The sequence below is a fragment of the Lytechinus variegatus genome, chromosome 9 (genome assembly GCF_018143015.1).
Source record: "Lytechinus variegatus isolate NC3 chromosome 9, Lvar_3.0, whole genome shotgun sequence".
Lineage (NCBI taxonomy): Eukaryota > Metazoa > Echinodermata > Echinoidea > Temnopleuroida > Toxopneustidae > Lytechinus > Lytechinus variegatus.
This window is the reverse complement of record NC_054748.1, coordinates 11,978,677-12,000,792: the sequence shown is the minus strand read 5'-3', so window position 1 is coordinate 12,000,792 and position 22,116 is coordinate 11,978,677. Positions and strand designations below refer to the sequence as shown.

The window sequence follows — 22,116 nt, the reverse complement described above, 5'->3', positions numbered from 1 at the left end:
ATAAACACTGCAGTTGATGAATGTCGGGGAGATACAAATACATATGAAGCAAATAAATCAAGTTATACTTCCAACAAAAGGAAATATATTAAAATTCCATTGCTTAATTAAAAATATTCATCAGTCATTGCTTCAAGATACAGCAAGAAATGAGTAAAATAATTCAGTAAAAAACTCACCAAGGTTTGGAGCACTGGAAGTCTTTTTAGAGGTGATTTTAAAGAGACCCTTTCCAAATGAAGCTCTGGGTTTTCTTGATTCTGGTGTACCGTTGGTCGATTGCTGCTGGAGCTTGGTTGGAAGATCAAACTCTTGGTTTCTACGAGGGGAGGGCAGCGTCCTGTAACCGGAGGGATTAGATCTACCTGCTAAATCAACCTGATGAGTAGAATGAAGAGTGAAGGGGTTTGGAGGAAAGCAAGGGGGAGGGGGCAGAAGAGTGACAAAAAGAGGGGGGTTACAGGGGAGAAAGGAAGAATAGTAAATTATGAGAAAGGAGGGAAAAATTAGAAGTGAGAATGTTTTTAAAAAGAGGTAGACAATATGATACATGTAAATTGTGTGATCAATGGGAAAGCCACAAACAACAGATAGAGAGGACAGAGAGAGAGTGGGAAATAAGAAGTGAAGGATAGAATAAGTGAAAGAGAGAGAGAGAAAGAGGAAGAGAGACAGAGACAGACTGATCAACAAGGAGAGAGGGAAAAAAACATGTAATTGAAGCCAAATTTGGAGTTATACAGAAAAATAGGAGCAAAAAGTTAAGCAAAAAAGAAACGATGAAATCAAGGTGGAAATAAAGTGAAACACACTCATACCACATACAGGTGAATATAACAATATGAATAGAATGATAGACGTATGACCAAAGTTTGACAAATATATAATCAGGAGTGAGAAAGGTAGGAAATGGCAGGAAAAAATTTAGGAAACCAGATGTAAACATACAGAGAGAGGGGTGAGTGGTAGGAGAGAAAAAGAGAAAAGGAAATGATTAAATTCAGTCCATATGTTGTGCACTGCTGGATTCTAAGTCAGAAAGTGTCAGGTACATATTAAAAAGCAACCTAAACATGGAAATGTGGTAACAAGAAAACAAATCACAATATCCCCCCCATTGAAACCACAGTTGAGATGAATGATATTAAGTTTTGTGCTGACATTCTGTGCCCAAATCAATGTAGGTAATATGATAATCAGCCCCCCTAGGTAAAAACAGAACTGAGCATGATTTAATCATTATGAAGATTTTTTTTTCCAATCAATGACATTGACCCTTACGTACAATTTATCACAATAAAATTGTCTGTACAAGCACTTGCCAAGAACTGTAAACATAACACCTATTGGTGTAGTTGTACACATCCTGTGTTACGAGCACTAACTGATATCTACTTTTGATTCAATTGCTTTGATTTTACAGCATAAACATTGGCCCTGTCTTACAAAGATTAACAAACGATCTGATCAATCTCAACTATATGGAACTCTATCAACCTCATTCTTATTTCTTCAGGAAATTTCCACAATATCCTTTGTAAACAAACAGACGCACACTGAATTTTCAAGTTAACTATGAATGTATGAAGCGTTGTGGCCCGGTAGATAAGTCTTCTGACTTTGAAACAGAGGGTCGTGGGTTCAAATTCCAGCCATGGCGTAATTTCCTTCAGCAAGGAATTCATCCACATTGTGCTGCACTCAACCCAGGTGACATGAATGGGTACCTGGCAGGAATTTATTCCTTGATGTGCCAGCCCTGTCAAAGGCTTAGGGGCTAAAGCCAGGGTAATAATATCCAAGTCTTTTGGAAGTGCATAGGGACGTTATGACATAATGTGATATGCGCTATGCAAGAACAACATTATTATAATTATTATGAATATACATCATATCTTGAAAATATTTTGAACATGAGTTTTAGATATCGACATTGCTGGCTTTCCATAGTTGTGGTTGATTGGATCAATCATAACTCTTTGTAAGACGGGGCCCTGGGATCTCTTAGGTTAACAAAGTACTATTTTCGAAACAGAATTTTTTTCCTCCTAACTTGGGCAGAATTTCAAGAGCTTGTAATCTTTTAACCTAAAGCAGGCCCTGGGTGGTATTTTATAAAGCGAGGGGTTGTTTAAAAAAGATTTAAGTGTGACCCCTTGTTCAAACAGTTATGCACAAATATATTGACGACTGGAGACCTTTTTTGCATGCAAATCAGATTTTCAGAAATTTATAATCCCTTTATTTTCAAGGTACAAAAGTTTGTTATTTGTCAAGATCTCATCACAATTATGGAATATTGATACTGATTATGGTAAAAAGGAAAATTTTGAATATTTTTGCCATGGATCATCAGTCATGCAATTGTGCATAACTTACAAATAGCTTTTTGAATGGCCCACTATAAGAGCAGAGAATTCAATTTTGTTATTCTAAGAATCTCCTTGTTAATATAATGCAGAGGCGTTACAAAAAAAAATCTATAGCAGAAGTTCATAAACTGACAAACGACAGTGATATGGTCAACAAGCAGTAATAGCTGCACAGAAATGTTGGTATTAAAAAGATAGCACTAACAGTAGGCCATGTCACATCTTTCAGATTGGAATTCTAATTGTTAATGCATTATTGTGACATCAGGCAATGGGCATCGCTATGAAATTACTGGTTGTAACAGGGTTACTGTTAGCGCATTGTTAGCACTAACAACATTACTATGTGGCCGGTACAGTTTGATTAAGGCCTATTTTTCTAACCCTGTCTATACTTTCTACATTCATGTAGTCTAATACCCACATTACCCACAATGCGCTGCACTCAACCCAGGTGAGGTGAATGGGTACCCAGTAAGAAATTCCTTGAATGCTTCACCGCCTATATGGGCAGCACATCTATAGCCAAGGTAATAATAGTAGCGCTTTGAATCTTCAGGCAAAAAGCAATTAATAAATCCAGCTATTAAGAGTATAATTGATACTCATTTTGTATTGATCACTTGATGTTAAGGTATCAAAATTGCTTATGATGAATTAATAAAATTCCATTTACCAATCTGAATACATAAAAGCAAAAAGTCAAAGAAATTGTTTTTAATGTTCAAGTCACAAACCTTTGTCAACAATACAAAGTACAATGCATTAGCATGTATAGGGGTGTGTTATAATGGTAAAGGTAAATGAGCAAAAGAAATCTAATGAATAACAGTAGTGCTGATGAGATTAAAATTATGAGTATATTAAAAAAAAGATTATTAACAGCAGTGAAATTAGAGGTTAGGTATATATCAAGGGTATATAGAAATATACAGAAATCTCATGTGTTCCACAATACTTTGTCAAGTGCATCAAATTAAAAATTGCATCTCACGCACACATTAAAATGAGAGGAAAAAAATCATTTCAAATCAATTTGTGGCTTGCAGCTGGTCAATAAATATATCACAAAACTTTACACGTTGATATATTTTGCATTGCTTATTGTGGTAATTAAAATCACAAGAAAACAACATGCTAGTAAAATGCCTACAGTAACTTTTCACAAAATTGGGATCTACATGTACGGGGAACAGTGGTTGTTGAACTGACAATGTTACTCTGAATATTAAACATACATTTTTTAAAATCTATAAAACCTTTAAGGATAAAAATCAAAGTAATAAACAATATTATTCATGTCTTTATGAACTGAGGGAATTAACAAAAATATTTGCTGTAACCAAACAAGCCCCAGCAGACCGTGTCATCTTGTTTTATTAATTACAAATTGGCCCCCAAATATGCTGACCAACCATAATTTTTTTTTTCAATTTTCTATGCTTCTTTTTTTTACAAATAAAATTGATAAAAGCAGAACATCATCCATACTACATTATTTAATAAAGGAAGTTTAGAGCCAAGAGAGATGATCAACATACTGTCTCTTATTACCAAGATAGCAGAATTAGGGTGTACAAAAAAGAGATAGGGAGAATATTATCAGTACCGTTAAAAATTTGTTTGATGCATATTTCAAGTTAAATATTCAAAATGAAATATGTACAGAATCCAATAAAATTACCACAAAGTGCCAGTAAGTATGAATAATAAAATTCATGTAACTATACCAGATCTAGATCTGCAGTAATAAAGTGACAATTAACCTTGGTTTTACACACTTTCTCATGAGATGTCAGTGTTAATACCAAACTTTAATTTAATTAAGCTTTAACAGAACATTATTGAATGACCTTGTACACACTTTGGTGATAAAATGACTCAATTACATGTATGTTAGTGAAAGTTTAATAAAGTCAATATAAATCTTTGGACAACATATTTTTATATTCATTAAAAGGTAGTAGCATCTATTCTTAAGCCATTAATTTCAGTATGTACATGTATAACATTGACAAGAAGTTAATGGAACTTTTAAATACAAAACTCTGAAGAAAATGAATTAAAATTTGAAGAATAAAGCCATGCACCACCTGTTGCCATGGTAACTGGTTAAAAAGGGAAGCAAAGGCACAAAGAACTGAATCCTAAGTGAAGATGAACAGTGTATTAATAAGATGGTATTTTAACAACACATAGATAGCGATGAATGCAAAAGGTCGATTTGATGGAGAAAAGGCGTAAGAAAGAACGGTGTGATTACCTCTGAGTCCGTCGTTTTCTTAGGAGCAGGTAGAGTCATGTGACCTGTAATGGGGGAAACGTCACGACGGAAGTGTGCCACGTTGGCATCGTCAATGTCAATGAAGGTCAAGTCAGTTGGAGACTCTACAGAGTTAGGACGTACACCATTCCCTATATGACCATTTGTATTTGAAGGATTACTATTAGCCCCCTGTGTCAGAAAAACACTAACATGATCGATACCTGCCCTATCTTCAAAGTCTTCCCCAACCGAGCTTCTCTGGTCATTACTGATCTCGGTCGTAGCATCCAAATCAAAATTAACCTTCTTTGGGACGGATTCCCAGGTTGGCTCATTATTGGTCGGGAATGGAGGGGTTTTGTTTGATGCTGAGGTGACAACTTCTGGCAATTCTTTGGTCAGGTGTTTCATGTCTTCTGGAAGAGAAGGATCTCCTAGCCCAGGAGATACCCTTTCAATGTGGATAGGAACATGGATCGTTCTAGGATCTTCTGTAAGGAAGGTTGAACTGTCCGCTGGAGGATGTTTCATGTCAGGGGTGGAATGGAGGGGCTGTACAGTACCATTCCCTTGGATGTGTATAGGGACATGTATTGTTCTAGGACCCTCACTAAGAGGTCTGTCAGGGTTTTTGGTGTCAGGAGTGGGATGGGGTAGGTCAGAAGGAGTTTCATTCTGTAAGGATAGAAAACATGCAAGGGAAATGCAAATATCAAATGAATTACATAACATCCATTGGTATGATCATTCTTTATAAAAAAAAGTAGGTACTGTACACAATAGGGAAAGTCATATACATGTACTTGTCATGAATATATATATATTCACATGGTATGGAACATAGACACACTGATTGAGCATACCTGTATATTATCAAGTCTATAGATATGCTATGTTTTAATTTGACATCAAAAACCCACATGAAACACACTTTTTTAGAAAGTCAAACTGTTATCGATTTTACTTGAAAATAAACAATGGGTATATAACATCAAATGAGTTATACAGAGTTTGAAACATATTAAAAGTATCATTGAAAACCTTGAAATTCATTCTCACATTCTTGAATCCTATCTATTCTACAGGAAAGAGCAAGGCATCATTATCAATTCATCATAAAGTATAAGCTTGTTGAAAGAGATCATGATGGATTAAACATTAACATCAACATGAGTTATCAAAAGATTCAGAAATTAATACTTCTGAGCATTATATTTCTTTCATATCAAGTCTATCCTATAAGTAAACATGCTAGCGAGGGAGAGTTTGTTATACAAGAAAGCTGTATAATTGATGCATACTTAATTATCTATAACAGGAGTGATATGATACATAATACATAAAAATTGATAATATTGGTTTAAAATGCAAACATTTATGAAGCAACATACAAAGAAGGGCACTGCGAATGATTAACTTGAACATTATTTAAATGATAATACATGAAAGACAAGAGAAGAGATAATGAATGTTGAAAAATGAACAATAATATGATTATGTCTGGTTAAAAGTTTCTAATTTTACCATGGTTGATTTTGCCTTTTTCATACGCTATGGAACAGAAATTAGAAAATAGGGAGAATAAATTATGGAGTCGTTGATTGGCAAAATGACAACAGAAATTATTAAAATTGCATTTTGTTTGGGAGGTGATCCAATCACAAGCAGTAATAAGACATTTGATGATAGTGAAATAAAACTTCTGAGGATCCTTGAAGGGTCCATACCATGGCTCTCTCTCTCTCTTTGAAACCTGCCTTAAACCCAAAGACTAATCAGAATCAGGTTTCATACAATTGAGTTTTATCAAGTAACAGGTGTCATCTATCACCCAGAATGGAATCAAATTTTATGAAATATAGGTATCATGTACTGCTCTGGAGCACATCACACCTTCTCATTCTAACCAACAGAGGGGGCTATTTAATTTCTGAATTTAAAGTCTGAAACCATTCAGTTTTCATGTGTGATGTGTAGGTGAACCACTTCACCGGGATTTCTCAAGTGCAGTGGGTTCTTAACTTGCAAAGGTGGTGACTCTCCTCTACATGTGGCCTCCATTAAACGTCCTATCCTAGGGGCAGATATACATAACATATGCTCTATACAACTGCACATGGTAATATGATTTCCTCAATCTTTGTCCAGAACAAGCTGACGAATATTTGAGCTACATGTATGACACCTAAATTTGCTCTAAATGAAAGTTGTAGCTCTAGTGCAGGTGTCAGAAAATTTGATCACCAACTCTCAAAGATAAACGTATACCAGTCACTCCCTATAGAATGGCACTCTTCAATATGTCAGTGTAGATAACACCATATAAAACTATATAGGTGCTAACTGCATGAAGGATGATTTCAAGTTCAGTGTTGTTATTGGTGGTGCTGTTGGAAGCACAATACAGATTGCCTAACCTAGCACCAATATTGAATGTGACCTAACAAAAATGATCAAATTTACATTCTTGATAGCTCTACACCAGGAGAGTGTTTCATAAAGTTCTTCATAAGTTATGAATGACTTTACGAATGACTGGTGATCCTTTCTTGTAGTACACCTGTAAGTGACGCACATCGGATTTCCACTGGCATTGATTAAGTTCTAAAGAAAGGGTCACCGGTGGTTCGTAAAGTCACTCGTAACCTATGAATAGCTTTATGAAACATCAACCAGGTTCAGCTCTAATTTATGAATGGTGTAGTGATGGAGGAAAAAAAATTGACCAAACACTAAAACATCAACCCCAAACTTGAAATAACCTGTTATACATTTATTTTGCCCTCATCTTTAATATATTACTCATCATATCATAGTGTCATGGACATGGTTATTAACATTAAAGTGCCACCAACTTACATACAGTATTCAAACAAACTATGTGCTTTACAATCTAACAGGTGGTTTACAGCTTGATACTACATAGTCATTTCATTCAAATCATGATGAATTAAATGATAAATGTAACTTTTGAAAGCTACTGATATCTTCATATTGATTACCTAATGGTGTATTTGTGAAAGGAATTCTGTATTTTTAGAAGGGACCATGGGTGAATCTGCATAAAGCTCTTTTGTAGTTACCAAGGTGTCTAGAAACAGTTTCAATGTATTTCTAGAAATATCTAGGAGTTTGACTAGGAATGATGTTCGAGAGCAACTTAACTCCCCCCCCCCGGAGTTTGGCCAGAAATAGTTATTAAGAATGGCTTGATAGGAGTGGTGTCTAGGAGTTATTTAGGAGTGGTGTCTAGGAGTTATTTTCCCATAAAATAGTGTACAGTCATGGCTTGATTGTTTCTTTTTCCACAATTCTTACTTGGAGTGATGACGTCTTGTGGCTTGACTGTTTATGTAGATTTTTTTTTTACTGTAATGTCTAATAGCATACAGACTGACGTTTAAGCATATGTTGTTTATTTATTTTATTTTGTGACTGTTGTTATAGAGTAGCTTGACTGTGATGTCTAATATCATACAGACTATCCTGAAGTCTATCAAGGAGTGATTTGATAGTGAGTGATCAAAGCTGTAAACCTCCTATATGTATGTTAATTCATCTACACCACCATGCAAATACTTTCTAAATAAATGAATTTACTCGGCACATTATCTACTGACCAATCAACATACATGCCATACAGAGATTAACATCAAGAAGGAGACTTACCGTTGATGGTACGACATTGGTTTGTAGATTCTCTAGACTAGCAGATCGTCGGCTGGTATTGGAGCCAAACATCTCCTCTGTTCTATCAACCATCATGGGATGGTTGAAGTCTCGATCTGGACTAACTGGAGATGATCCTTGTGGGACCTGTCGCTGTATGGGGATAAATAATGAAATTAGTCAAGCCCCTCGATACAAATACAAATCAATGTACATTTCATAATACATACCTCATCAAAGTCAAACAATCACTCATTCCTCAAAACACACAGGCTTCTAACATGTACCTTTCCTCGTACTTCACTGTAAAGGCATTAAAATCACACAGTAAGTCGTTACTTTAAAAGGAACTCGTACTATTAGTGCTGAGTACTTGGGCCATATATTTCCTGCTCTTTAAGGCTCATTTATTTGTGGTTTGCATTTTTACGTTTCTATGTGATTTAGCGATTTTTGGCAGATATACTAAAATTGATCCTCAAATTGTGCACAATTAATGTAGATTTAATGAAACAGGTAATTTTTAGAATCTGTAATGGTAATTTTTAGCAAATGTTTGCAGCTTTGCATTAGAGATTACTTTAGGAATTTATTTGTGGTTTGCATCTTTTTTATATTTCTAGGTGATTTGGTGCTTTTGGGTATACATATGGCAGATATACTAAAATTGATCCTCAAATTGGGCAAAATTACATTTAATAAAACAGATAATTTTCAGACATCTGGTAAATGGTAACAATTAGAAATATATAGTAAAAGTTTACAGCTACATGTATGCTTTAAAGATTACTTACACTATCTTTTGATGTATCTGTTTCTCCAGTCGCTGAACTAGACGTTGAAAAACTGTCTGTTCTTTGGTTTTCAATGTCAAGGAGCATATCCATGTCAACTGAAATAAAAGCAGAAAGTATCATTTACTAAAATATTTATTTTGTCAACTCCATAAGGGCATAACATAGCTGAATTCCTTACTTCAATTGAAAGATAATTGGCCTTATTTAAATATTGTTGTTAAACAATCATTCTTTATTGTTAATAAAATTTGCATACATCTTTTTTACATTGTAGCATCAAATGATTACATAGTAACACAAAAATGTTGATTTTTCAAAGTGAACGATGTCCAAAACAATAAAAAATAAAAATCATAATACATACGTGCCTTAGTCAATCACAATGGAAAATCAATTTCAAGCCTACAGTCAAATTTTTCTCAAATGTTATACAAGACAGGATAAGAACAAAGTGCAGTTGACGCAAGACTTCTATTTTATCTTTTCAAATATGCATTTACGTATATTGTGATAAAATAAGTGTGGGTATTTTCACAAGGGGAATTTCAAACACTAGAATTCTGTGTTAACAATGAATAACAACTGTATTGAACCCTGGAATTACTTATTAATTTCCATTACACTTGTTGGAAGCACAGGCAATAGTAATATATCCCTCAGTTTTTTTATTGAAAAACATTTAAAAAAAGGAAATAGCAAAAGCTCATTTGACCCTTCAACTTCTACAAAAAAGAAAACTCAAGAGGAATAAATTCTTACCTCTGCCATTAATGGCTGCCATTTCCTGGACATGGTAAAACTTGGATAATCTCTGATTCAAATCGTCTATCGTCTTATCCTGAAATTGGTGACAAATTAAAAAAAAAACACAACTCTTGAAAATTAAAGTTAACAAAAGGGCATAAATTTTGCATGAACACCGCTTCTTTGAAAAGCTGTAAATATGTACACGTAGGAACATGAGAATTTTCTGAGGGGGTACAACAGAAAAGTTTGCAAGATAAAAATAGTACGCGAGTTGACACTTTGCATGAATAAAATCAGATGAAAAAATAATTCCATTTAATTTGCGCATGGAATCAGGCTTCACAAAAATCTTTGGTCTTTTGAGAATACTGAGAACCATGTAGACCAACCTAGGTATCACAAAAGCGTTCTCAAAATACACACGAGGCTTGAAAGCAAAATCATCATGAAACAGCAGGTTGATTACCCTACACATTATTGAATGACTCTATGAGACATCAAGGGTTATTCAGGTGACACTCAAACAAATTACAATTTAACAAAAATAATATCAATCATTGATTATTATTTATCAGAATCTATATCAAATTGTGACAAGAGGAATAATGAGGGGGTTGAAGTATGGTGTCATATTTTGTGATATGATCTCTCTTGATAACTGAATGAAGGGAAAAACTAACACAGCAGGTAGACACAGCTACTTATCAATGTAAAAGGGTTATTTCCCTGGAGCGTCGTGGCCCAGGGAATTAGTCTCCGGACTTTGAAACAGAGGGTCGTGAGTTCAAATCCCAGCCATGGCGTAGTTTCCTTCAGCAAGGAATTCATCTACAGTGTAATGCACTCGACCCAGGTGAGGTAAATGGGTACCGGCAGGAAGTAATTTCTCAAAACGCTGTGTGCACCTGAATAAGTAGCCTAGCTTAGCCGGGGTAATAATAGCAAGGCCCGCTGGGAGAACAGTTTTTGGAACTGAAGTGGCTACCCTGGGTAAATATACCTTTATTATTATTTGCTTTTTTTAAAAGTAGGTTCATAATAAAAGATTTTTATCTCACCTTTTCTTTGTTACCAATGATCAGAGAATCCACAGCAATCTTTAGCTTCTCTTTCTCTACTTCTATATAACAAGAGAATGAAATGGGAATGTAACTAAAGGGACTTGGCTTGCTGTTAACTCTGGGTGGAATGAAAAATATCCAACATTATTAGCCATATCAGTTACATGAGCAATGGTATGTTTACGGCCAAACCTTTATAAGTCAAATAAATTCTGGCACAATAATGTTCATTGTCTAATGATGACTGTCAACTGGAATATTTGAGTTGGAGAGGAAGGAAAAGGAGGAGGAAAAGAGGAGAGGGAGAAGGAATAGGATGAGAAGGAAGAAGAGGAGGAGAAAGAAGAAGAGGATGAGACAAAAGAGAAGGAGGAGAGGATGACAATGATGATGGCAATGACAGTGACAAAGAAGAAGAAAAGGATAAGAAAAAGGAGAGAAGGAAGATGAAGAAAAAGAAAATGAAGAGGAGGAAGAGAAGGACAAGATAAATAGAAAAGGAGAAGAAAGAGGAAGGAGGCAGCATCAATGATGAAGAAGTAGGATGAGATAATGATGGGGAAGAAAATAAATCAAAACATACCTTCATCAAGAGTTTTAACTTTCTTTGATTGGAGATCATCAAGAAGAGCCTGAAAAAAAAAAAAATTCTTCACTTCATTTGAAAATTGATATAATAAAAGAATTCATGAAGACTTCTCAACAACAGCTAGCAAGAAGTTAACTTGTTGACTACTGAATTCTGTATTTCACATAGAACTGAACTACCTGTTTTCTGTAGGCACAAATATTTCACATAGAACTTATATAGGAACTACCTGTTTTCTGTAGGCACCAATTTTAAGATCAAATTCAAACATATTCTTGCATTTTATTCTCATTACAATCTGAATAATGTAAACAAAAGTCACTAATAGCAGATATTTCTTTATCTATGGTGGTTAGCTTTATAAATACATGTAAACTTAATTTTTTAAAGGAAAGATTAAAGAATAGTTTCTACCAAATGAAGACATACAATTTTTGGAGAAAAGGGAAATGCTTTAAAAGTGTATCGTTAATCATTTTCATAAAACTGTCTGTTATTCTGAATACAATAATAGGTAAAATCATCATAAAAGTATTTTTAACGATTAAATCAGAGACTCTTAATGATTTTCTACCAAAATAATATGCATAAACTTTGCTGAAAATTACATTTCAAAGAAAATTAATTATTCTCAAACAAAGGCCTCTTAGACTCATATAAAAATACTAAATATTCATTAGGGATAGAAATATCCTAAATTCTCAAAAAATTAAAATTAAAATCATTTTCAAAGAATCAAATCAGAACTAATTGAAAAACAGCAAGAGATCAACCATGCAAAACAAAAAAAAATCAAAGTTATGAATAGAGGTAAGGGGTATTAAAGGGAAAAACGGAAATGGCCAATAATTAGATTAAAGAATTGTTTTAAAAAGGTTACCAAATTATAGCTGGGTGGCATAAAATTAATATTGCCCTTTGAGAAAATATGAAAAATTCTGAAAAGTAACAAAAAAACAATTAAAGAAAAAAATACTGGCATACTTGTAATGAAAACAGATGGTGCATTCCAAGTTTGAAATTCAATAACAAAGGAAATTTGTTGGAGAGAGGATAACATAATTCCTAAATAACAATAAATAGCCATAAGTCCTAACTGGTATGTGATAGGAACGCAAACACTTGGTACCAACCTGCTTTAACCCATGTGACAAAACAACAAGATAATGTGTTTTAAGCAGACTTTTTTTCTACAATGCCTTTCACGTGTTTCAACAATAAAGATTTTTTTCATTTGGAGACAATTTCTCAGAGCAACAAAATAAAGTCAGATTCCAACTCTCAACGATGCATTAGATGATTATACTAAATATGTTCATAACTATACATTTTTCAAAATGAGTGAGTTCTAAAATAGCACAAATTGTAGGAAAAACATTCTGAGAATTAAACCTGAAGTGCTCAGTCATGTATTGTGGTTCTCTAGTCAGCATTTTCAATGAAAAACACTGTTAATTCTGTATGACTAATTAATTTCTGCAATTTTTTTTCTCTTCTAAATTTGAACATATGCCAACAGCACTGATTGTCTCATGAAAGGAAAAATGAGCTTTTAGGGTTTTGATAAGAAATCACAGAAATATGTGTATTATAATGATGTAAAATATACTACATATTAGTACATGTTTTGTAACAATAAGTACCAATGCATGTATAAACATCAAAGATCTTTTTGGTCGCTTTCCAATTTCTTTTTATTTTGCTATTTTTATTTCTATTCGGTTTTTTTCTATTTCATCATTTTCTGGTAACTTGATGCCTTTCGATATATATTTTGTGTAAAACAATCTATGTAATAAATATGTATTCCGTTTCCACATTTGTTCGCTCAAAGTAACAACTTATATTTTTTCCCCATTGGGAGCCTAATTTTCTACAAGCTCTGCTTTTTATTTAGGCTCCTCACTTTTTTTACATTTTGTAGTGTACCTTATGCTTAAAAACTTATGTTAGATACTTCATTTTATCATTGATACACTATGTTTATGACCACAATAGTTACGTAAGTTATGATATTTGTTTTAAAAGTGGAATCAATAAATGAAATGAAAAAAATGAAATGAAATGAAAGAAACAATTTTCATTCCAGACAACTTTCTAAGATTACTACCAGAAGCCATATGAGAAGCCTAATCAGCCAGGAATACCTACACAGAATGCAGTTAGTGGGACTATCATACACAGTTTATGTTAGTCGACACAAACTTGGAGGGAATATTTCAAAAGTGCAAGAAATACAATCTTTGCATTTCCAACATTGTAATGCATATTCATTTCTTTGCATAACATTACTAAGTTTCATTACCATAAACAGTAAAATGCAGCTTTCCATTAAGTGTTGTTAATAATCTACATTAACGTTATGGGTTTCTAAATAAAACATTGTAAATTCACTTACTCTTATAAGCAATAAATAATGCAATTAGTTTGATTTTCTATTAACACTTTAGTTTGGAAAACAGATCAACAGCTTGAGGATCGTTTCATGAAAAGAGGTTTTTGTTGTGATTTTCACTAACAATGTAATAAGCTCCTGCAAATCATTGAATCTGATTGGTTCAGGGCAACTTAGTCAGTGAAAATCATTGAAAACTTTTCATGAAACACTCCCCGAATTTGTACTTAAAAGCACTGGATGTTTGGTTTACATCATTCTAACTAATCTCATCTCAATCATTGATATATAGGAAACATGTCAACGTCATAATTCTAAATCCTAAAATTATTTTAACTATCTTGGGTTACACAATTAAGCAAAAAATAGCACATCCTAAAACCTATATGTGCATTTTTAATTCCAAATCACCAATATTCTTCTAATAGCAGAAATGCAGATATTCAGTTTGACTTCTTTATCTACAAAACTAAAGCTCAAATAATTTCCAATATTCTTGTTTTCTAACAATCTTTGCATTGACTATTTGATGTCAATAGAGATGTTTTTATCACTCACTGGGCGTGAAGGCATATGAAAGAAGAGTCGTTTTGGTTTCCGAGGTTTCTTCTAAAATGAGTAATACATGTAGTTAATTTGGGGTCATAACAAAAGATAATTGCAGTTTGTACAGGATTTGATACATACAAACAATAGAAAAGAACAAACTAAATGCAAAGCTTTGAACCAAATAAAACAAAATAGATGACAAAAATTGAAGTTTGATTCCAGAAGTGTAAGAAATAAAAACAATCAAATAAAACAGATGAAGAAACAAAATCAATACTGACTTAGGAACAAAATAATTGATTCCATTCTCCCCCCAAAATCTAAGAATGACAAATGACTGAAAGCATGTAGTGAAAAATCCCTGCATTTTGACTGCAATAATGTACATGTGCATTGTACCTATTACACCCTAGCCCATATCTTCAGTGATTTGGTTAAAAATAAATATACATAGGATAAGATGGGTAATTCATATATGATGCAGAAAATAATGACAGTTTTTATCCCATAATTCAAAATGCAATAATGCCCTTTTCATAGAGAACTTACGTTCTGCTTTGCCATCATAGCAACTACCATGGTAACAGGGCTTGGCACCTAATCAAACACAAGGTTACCATGGAAATTGCTGTAATGGCAAAGTTATCATTGTTAAATGGGCCCCGGATCTTCAAAACTAAATCAAAGAAAATGTTTGTGTATTCATTGTATGTAATGACATGAAAGTCCATGAAAAGGGGCTACCCCATATAGGTGATACAGAAGATAAAAACCATCAGCTTTACTCCATCATATGTGAACAGACCTCAAGAAAATGTTTGATTCATTCAATAGAGTTAAGAGGGTGAACACTGCATTCCAAGGTGCGTACATTCCGAAGTAAGAACGTGACACAAGAGGGCGCACTCACATGGCTGTAGCGCAGACGAGCCTTAAGCTCTGCTGTCTCTGTCTGTGACCTAACTAGCTTGACCTACCAGGAAGGGGCAGGAATTGTGGGTAATAACATTGCTTCATGTTATCAAAACTACATGATATCATCAGATTACATTATCATTGGGGGAGGAGTCTTGAGTCTCAATTTATCAGATACATGTATATTTTGTGATATTTTAAATTCACTGCATTTTGACGAGACGGATTAGAAGGGCAAAATTTTCAATTGCTCTTAAATTACAAAGAGTATAATTTTCAACAAAAACATTTATTTAATATATACTGCTTAACTATCATTGGATCTATTCTGTAAAAGGAGAAAATTTACCATCTTCATCCACAATCAATTGCCTACGATCAATTAGGCAAAGCAAATTTTCTGACTATTTCATTTCATGTCTATTTCGAACAATAAAATATTGATTTTCATTTCATTTTTTTACCAAATAATGTGCCTTTTATTTTCCTCATAGGCACTATTTATCTGATCAATTGATGTTTGAACATTATTCTTGTGTTCCTGTATGGTATTGATCAATTTATTTAATGTATTCTTTATTGCTGGAATATCAAACAATAAGTAATAATAATAATAATAATAATAATAATAGAAATACAGTAATAACAATAATAACAATAATACAATAATAATAATCATACTACTACTACTAATAATAATAACAATATATTAAAGAATTCTATGGATATAATACCTGTGTTTCCATATATTTCTCCTGCCATTTATGACATTCCGATTGAAGGTCCCCCACAGTTTTCTGGAAGAAAAACAAACAAAAATCATATCTAATAATAATACAACTAAAATTATTAGGTTACCATCATTATCATCTTTATTATTTGTTTTGCATAACCCTTGCATGTTAAGCCAAAGATAAATTGAATAACTGTAGTCAGCAAGTGTTTCCTTCTCCTCTAGAACTCTTTAAACCGTCTCTCAAAACTGACTTATTTCGGCAGATGTGTAGTGATTAACCAATTGGATGAGCCTGCGCCTTTGAATGTTTTTTAACAGATAAATGGTGCATTATATATGCTGTGGATCATCTTTATCAATATGTAACTGATTATGGATTATATAACTCTCCTCTCCACAGGACCTTCCTTTAACATCCTATCCAAGGGAAGGGTTGTTGTTTTCCATTGTAATTTAGCTTGCATCTATGAAACAGGGGAGGGAAAGATTTTGCAGTAGGGTAATGCTTGCATATTTCACACATCACACCTAACGTAAATTAATGAACCTGAATAAAATGTTTCTCTCTTTTTATGTGTAAATGGACACAATTATCATAAACTTTCCTCAAATTTGCATACATGATATTGTGTTTTACTTGGCAAGGTTTAAATAATTTTATCATGCAAAAATATGTATTCAGTTTAATACTGAATTTCAAACAAGAGAAGAGGATAAGCATTAATTCACATCAACACAGAAGCTGATCATATCTGATCTAAACTTTGTGCTGTAAAGATTAACAAGTAATATCAACTGTGGACAGGGTTTCCCAAAGATTAAGTTATAATCAATAGTAAGATTCCTATTTACAATCAATTGTACATATTATGTTAGAAGTGCTCTATATATGATAACTTAAGTTTCATTCTAGAATGCTTCAGAAAATCCAGGCAGCATAAATAAAGATGGGGTAATGATATTTGAAATTCATATATCACATATTAGTCGAAAGACTCTCTATGCGCTTAAGACTAGCATTATCATGCTTATTAGGACCAATTGGTAGAATAATTTTAAAAACCAAAGTGGCTATTCTCCTCCTACTTTTCCCTGCCCCCCCCCCTTCTCCTCCTCCTCCTCCCCCTTCTTCTTCTCCTCAACTTTATGAAATGGGCCCCTGATCATTATAAATCAATAACTCGGCTTTGTGTATTCAGTAAGTTGGTCTGCATAACACCCCCATAATACTAACCTGACTTTGTTGATATTTTGACATTAACTTGTTCATCTCTTGCTGCTGCTCTTCAATCTTAGACTGTGAAGGATAATAAGTAAACAAGAAATTAAAATGAATTAAGAAGTTAAGATAAAATTTAAAGGTTGAGATATTATAACAGCACTGAACCATAGCTCTCTATCGTGCACATTACCAGTAGGGCACACCCAACGTTTTCAGAGATGCCAAGTTCAAAGACCAGCTATGCGTGAGATTTTCTGTGAATCTGAGTGAGATCACAGACATTGTGTACAATGTATATGGGGATAAGCTGTGATAGTTGCGTGAGACAGAGATTTGAGGGGATGAACAAGACTCCAAAATGCTTGAGTCTCACGCATAATGTGTGAGACTTGGTAGCTCTGCGTTTTGGACTAGACTACATTTTTGCCCCACTCATTTTATATATAAAGAAAATGGCCCAACTGATTCTAATATCTGAAGTAACAAAAAAAATATATATTTCTTGAAAGAAGTAGAGAAGCCTGAACCTATACAATGAAAACCATTGGCATGAGTAAAAGACTTACTATGAATATTTTACTCTTTAGATCAGCTAGAGACATCATTTTTTTTCTTCAGTTGAAACCAGATGACAGCAATGAAATCATGAGTGCAATAGTTTGTCTAAAGAGGAGTTTAGCCCTGTCATTTATTAGTGTGTGTTAGTGAGAGCCTTGTACTGAACTACACTATCTTCCAGTGAAGCAGTTAGATTAAATACAGTTTATTGCTAGCCTTGTTAGGACACGGTCAAAACATGATGCACATATACTAGTTTTCCTTATGGTCCTTGTCAGGTATTGAATTCAATAAACTTAGATCTATAATAATATCCCTGAATGCAATTAATAGCTCAGTCAAACCTGTTTTAGTGGTCATCTCTCCATAACAGACACCTGTCTATAGTGACCACTTACTAATCCCTACTAAGGTATATTATACATGTATAAGAACCTGCCTTTAAAGGCCATGTATCATGTCACTACAGACAGGTTTCACTGTATTTGAAGGAATAATGTCGTATGGCCTTTCTTAAATTTCCCTTCTTTTTACCCTTTCCATCTAATAATAATGCAGAGAATTTTTATAGCAAGATGCTCAAGGCACTTGAGGTATTTTTTGTACATGCTTTTTTTAATGGAAGAATAGACATAACCAATCAATCAATACATGGTATCAAAGTAGCACATACACTTTTCAGAATGGGCATACAGTACTGACACTGTTTATTGCATAGCGCCATCTCTTGGTCAGGTTTCAACAGTGTACACACTATAGGGCACATGAGAGTAATTCAACCGCGCGCAAAGCATGCCGGACAGGCGTAAGTAAAGATCACATGACTTTATTGATTAAAATAATTAATTAAAAATAGATCAAATGTTTGTATATTAAAAGAAAAACGATGACATAATGCTATGTTCATACTCTTTCATAATCAAGGCGTTTGGGAAGCTAGACTGCATTTTTGTATTTCATTTTAATCATTATTACCCACAATGCAGTTCTGGTTTTTCTGGCGATGAACTGGCCGAAATTATGGTTAGTCTTATTTCAGGCCATTTAACTTTTGATTGAGCTGGGCAAGTACCTGATTAACATATCAAGTCTTAATGTTCTGTTAATTGTGACTAATGTCAGTGAATTAAAGCAAAATCTATCGAGGGATTGATTTTTAATGATTTTTTGATGAGCTATGATATAACACGTGAGTGAATGGGGGTCTGTAATACTCATGTGTGCCCTAAATACCAATTTATTCAAATTGTATGCATGATTCCCAACAGTTTGTTCTGGATGACCTGGAAGCTTGATATAGGTTTATCAATAACCAATTTACAGATTTGGATCCATCAAATTTAAGTTTGACTAAAAAAAACCACCCATTCTTCCTGGAAAGAAACATGATTAAAAAACCTTAAAAGGAAAATCTCATCCAAATGAATTTTTTAACAAATGAAAAGAAATTAGATAGTTAAACGGAAATTGTGAGAAAAAAATGTTTTGAGAAATGGATAAAGTTACGAATGAATGTATGAATATAAGAATGACCCAAGCCCATGACAGTTCAATTTTAGAAAATCAAGAAAAACAAAATGATCTTTTCCTAAATGTATGTGCAATGTCCCATGTTTAACTTGATTTGGCCAAGAAATAGACATGGGTCCTCCTTATATTCAATCGTTTAAGTGTTTTAGAAATTTAAAATCCCTTTACCTGTAAACATTTTGAAATTAGCCGCATAAGTGAAATATGCAACATGATTAAAAAATAATCTTCTTTTTTTTTTGTAATGCTATTTACCTCAGCCATAATAGCACGCTCTCTGACAACAAGAGTTTCATTCTCTACTGAGTCTAGTCTAGCTTTCAGCTTAGATGCTTCTACTGCATAATTCTGCTGGCTTTGCTCCAATTCACAGTGGATTTCAGACTCCTATAAAGAAGAAAATTAAAACATATTAGAATAGTATCATTTCTTTCTGATTCTAGTCTAGCTTTCAGATTACAGGCCTCTACTATGTAATCATGGTGGTGAATGGTGATTGCTAAGAAAGCATGAATGCTTGTAAGCAGCCAGAGAACTGACAGTTAAATGTCCTCTCTGAGGGACCTGGTAATGGGGATAATGCCTTACCAAAGGGTACTAGTGCACCAAGTGGGAATCAAACCCGGGTCAATGGAATCTGAAACCACCGCTCTATTCAGTATTCTGTTTGTGGGATAAAAATTAAAGCAGGTGGCTTGGTGTAACAAAAGCTAATTACAAAAATAACTAGCGTTAGATCTCATCCTTCATAAAGTATTTATCTTTTTCAATTATAATATGCCAATGATTCAAACTTTGAAAATTAGTAGTTTCAGATTAAAAACATTTTAAATTTAATGTTGAACTCTCAACAAACTGCCAGAGTAAGATGACATACAATACCTGTAGTAACTTAGTCTCTGAATCAGCCAATTCTTTACTTTTCTTTGCGCAGGCATACTCTAGTTCTTGTATCTTCTCATTCTGAGCCTCAATCTGATCTGTCAAGACATTCACCTGAAAATAACATACAACAAAAACCCTAAATAAACAATAGAAAATAACAGGCAACTATTGAATGCTACCAGACATAACCACACAATGGAATTAGATTACATTTTTAGAGTCACTTGTAACCAATAATCACTTAAAGCAGAAGTTCACCCTGAAGAAAACTTTGTTGTAAAAATAGCAGAAAAAATAGTCAAAAATATTGGTGAAGGTTTGAGGAAAATCTGTTAAAGAGTAAGAGAACTATTAGAGTTCAAAATTTTGGATTCGTGACGTCATAAACGAGCAGCTGCCCCATGTGTTATGTAATATAAAATGCATGAATTTCAAATTTTGTATGGTTCCTGATGACTTAATTTTGTTTTCTATTCATGATCGGGTGTGAAATGATTGATCTATTGATATACAAAAGGTACAGTGAAAGCCATTTTCAATTTTCTGAGAAAATTACATTTCATTGATTTTTACCATTCACTATGTAGGAATGCTGCTCGCATATGACGTCACAAATCATACAATTGAAATTCTAATAACTTTTTAATTAGTTGATTAATTTTTCTCAAACCTTCGGCAATATTTTTCATTATTTTTTCTGCTATTTTTACAATAAACTTTTTGTCAGGGTGAACTTCCCCCTTAATAATTATTCTTAACATTGTTCTTATGAGGTTCTCTTTTATTGATATTGACAATGGCTTCTTCTATTGGGGCTGCCTTAGATCTTTCAGTTGAAAATTCACAAATGACAAATGAATTTTAACTTTATAGGCAAATCAATTTATACTTGGTGATTGATTTTAGAACCTCAATCACTCTCAACACTATCATCATCATCATCATCACCACCATCCTCACATTATTGTTGGATCTTAACAAACTGAGAGTCTACCTGTAGTTGCAGACTATCTTTGTCTCCTTCTAATCTCTTCATCTTTTCATTAGACCCTGGACTTGTTGCGAGCTCCTAAGATAAAAACAAAAACAAGAGAACAATGATATTTACTTCCAAATAACCAATGTTATTTTCTTAACTGGTAAACATTTTATACCATCTTATAGAGTGGACTTCTCTCTATGTATAAAAAAGAAAAAAAAATTAATACTTTGTAGAAATGCACTCAATCACCATAGAAACTTACACAGTACATCACCATTTCTTTTTACTGAAACTCACTTTATTGTAAGAAAGTCACGTACAAGAGTGTAGAGTGTGTATTTTAACATGTAGGTGTGAATTATGGATATTTTGTAATAATAAGCATAAACATTGGGCAGTAAAGACTCTCATGATATATAGGGTGCGTTTATTCGACACTTTTTTACCCTAGAATCATGATTAGAATCATGATTCAAATCACGATTCTGCAGAATCACGATTGCGTTTAGTCGAAATTGGAAATAAACGTCTTTCAAATCACAAACATGAAACACGGAAAAAGGGGCGTTTGGAAAGACGTTTCTGTAGAATCACGAACGAAAAGGGTCGTATAAACGATATCGTGATTTGAATCATGATTCTATGACGTCATTGTGTCGTGCTTCTTCCGGGTTCGACTCAAAGGCGCGCGCTGTGTTTCGTGCAGGTTAATTTTCGTGTAGCAGATTGCCAGTGTACTAGTACCGGTATATGCCAATTGTCATGTGCATTTAGGAATTATCATTCTGTGTATTGTACCCCGGGGTTGTACTGTAGCGTCATTTGTATATTTCACTCAGGGTG

General features: G+C 33.6%; 1 protein-coding gene across 7 annotated transcripts in view; it reads right to left on the bottom strand.

The window, feature by feature from the left end:
* The window catches only part of LOC121422103 (liprin-beta-1-like), a 111,309-nt gene that overhangs the window by 32,856 nt on the left and 56,337 nt on the right, over window positions 1-22,116 (bottom strand). For 3 of the 7 annotated variants that reach the window (XM_041616920.1, XM_041616922.1, XM_041616924.1), the window contains 14 exons: window positions 21,286-21,360; window positions 20,289-20,402; window positions 19,662-19,793; window positions 17,331-17,393; window positions 16,095-16,157; window positions 15,356-15,418; window positions 11,496-11,544; window positions 10,910-10,971; window positions 9,864-9,942; window positions 9,102-9,199; window positions 8,308-8,460; window positions 6,163-6,189; window positions 4,636-5,313; window positions 180-378 (listed from right to left, as the gene is read on the bottom strand). In XM_041616920.1, the coding sequence (XP_041472854.1) occupies window positions 180-378; window positions 4,636-5,313; window positions 6,163-6,189; window positions 8,308-8,460; window positions 9,102-9,199; window positions 9,864-9,942; window positions 10,910-10,971; window positions 11,496-11,544; window positions 15,356-15,418; window positions 16,095-16,157; window positions 17,331-17,393; window positions 19,662-19,793; window positions 20,289-20,402; window positions 21,286-21,360 (1,855 nt within the window). The remainder of the gene's footprint in view (window positions 1-179; window positions 379-4,635; window positions 5,314-6,162; window positions 6,190-8,307; window positions 8,461-9,101; window positions 9,200-9,863; window positions 9,943-10,909; window positions 10,972-11,495; window positions 11,545-15,355; window positions 15,419-16,094; window positions 16,158-17,330; window positions 17,394-19,661; window positions 19,794-20,288; window positions 20,403-21,285; window positions 21,361-22,116) is intronic. The other 4 variants (XM_041616925.1, XM_041616923.1, XM_041616921.1 and 1 more) reach the window with 4 other exon arrangements.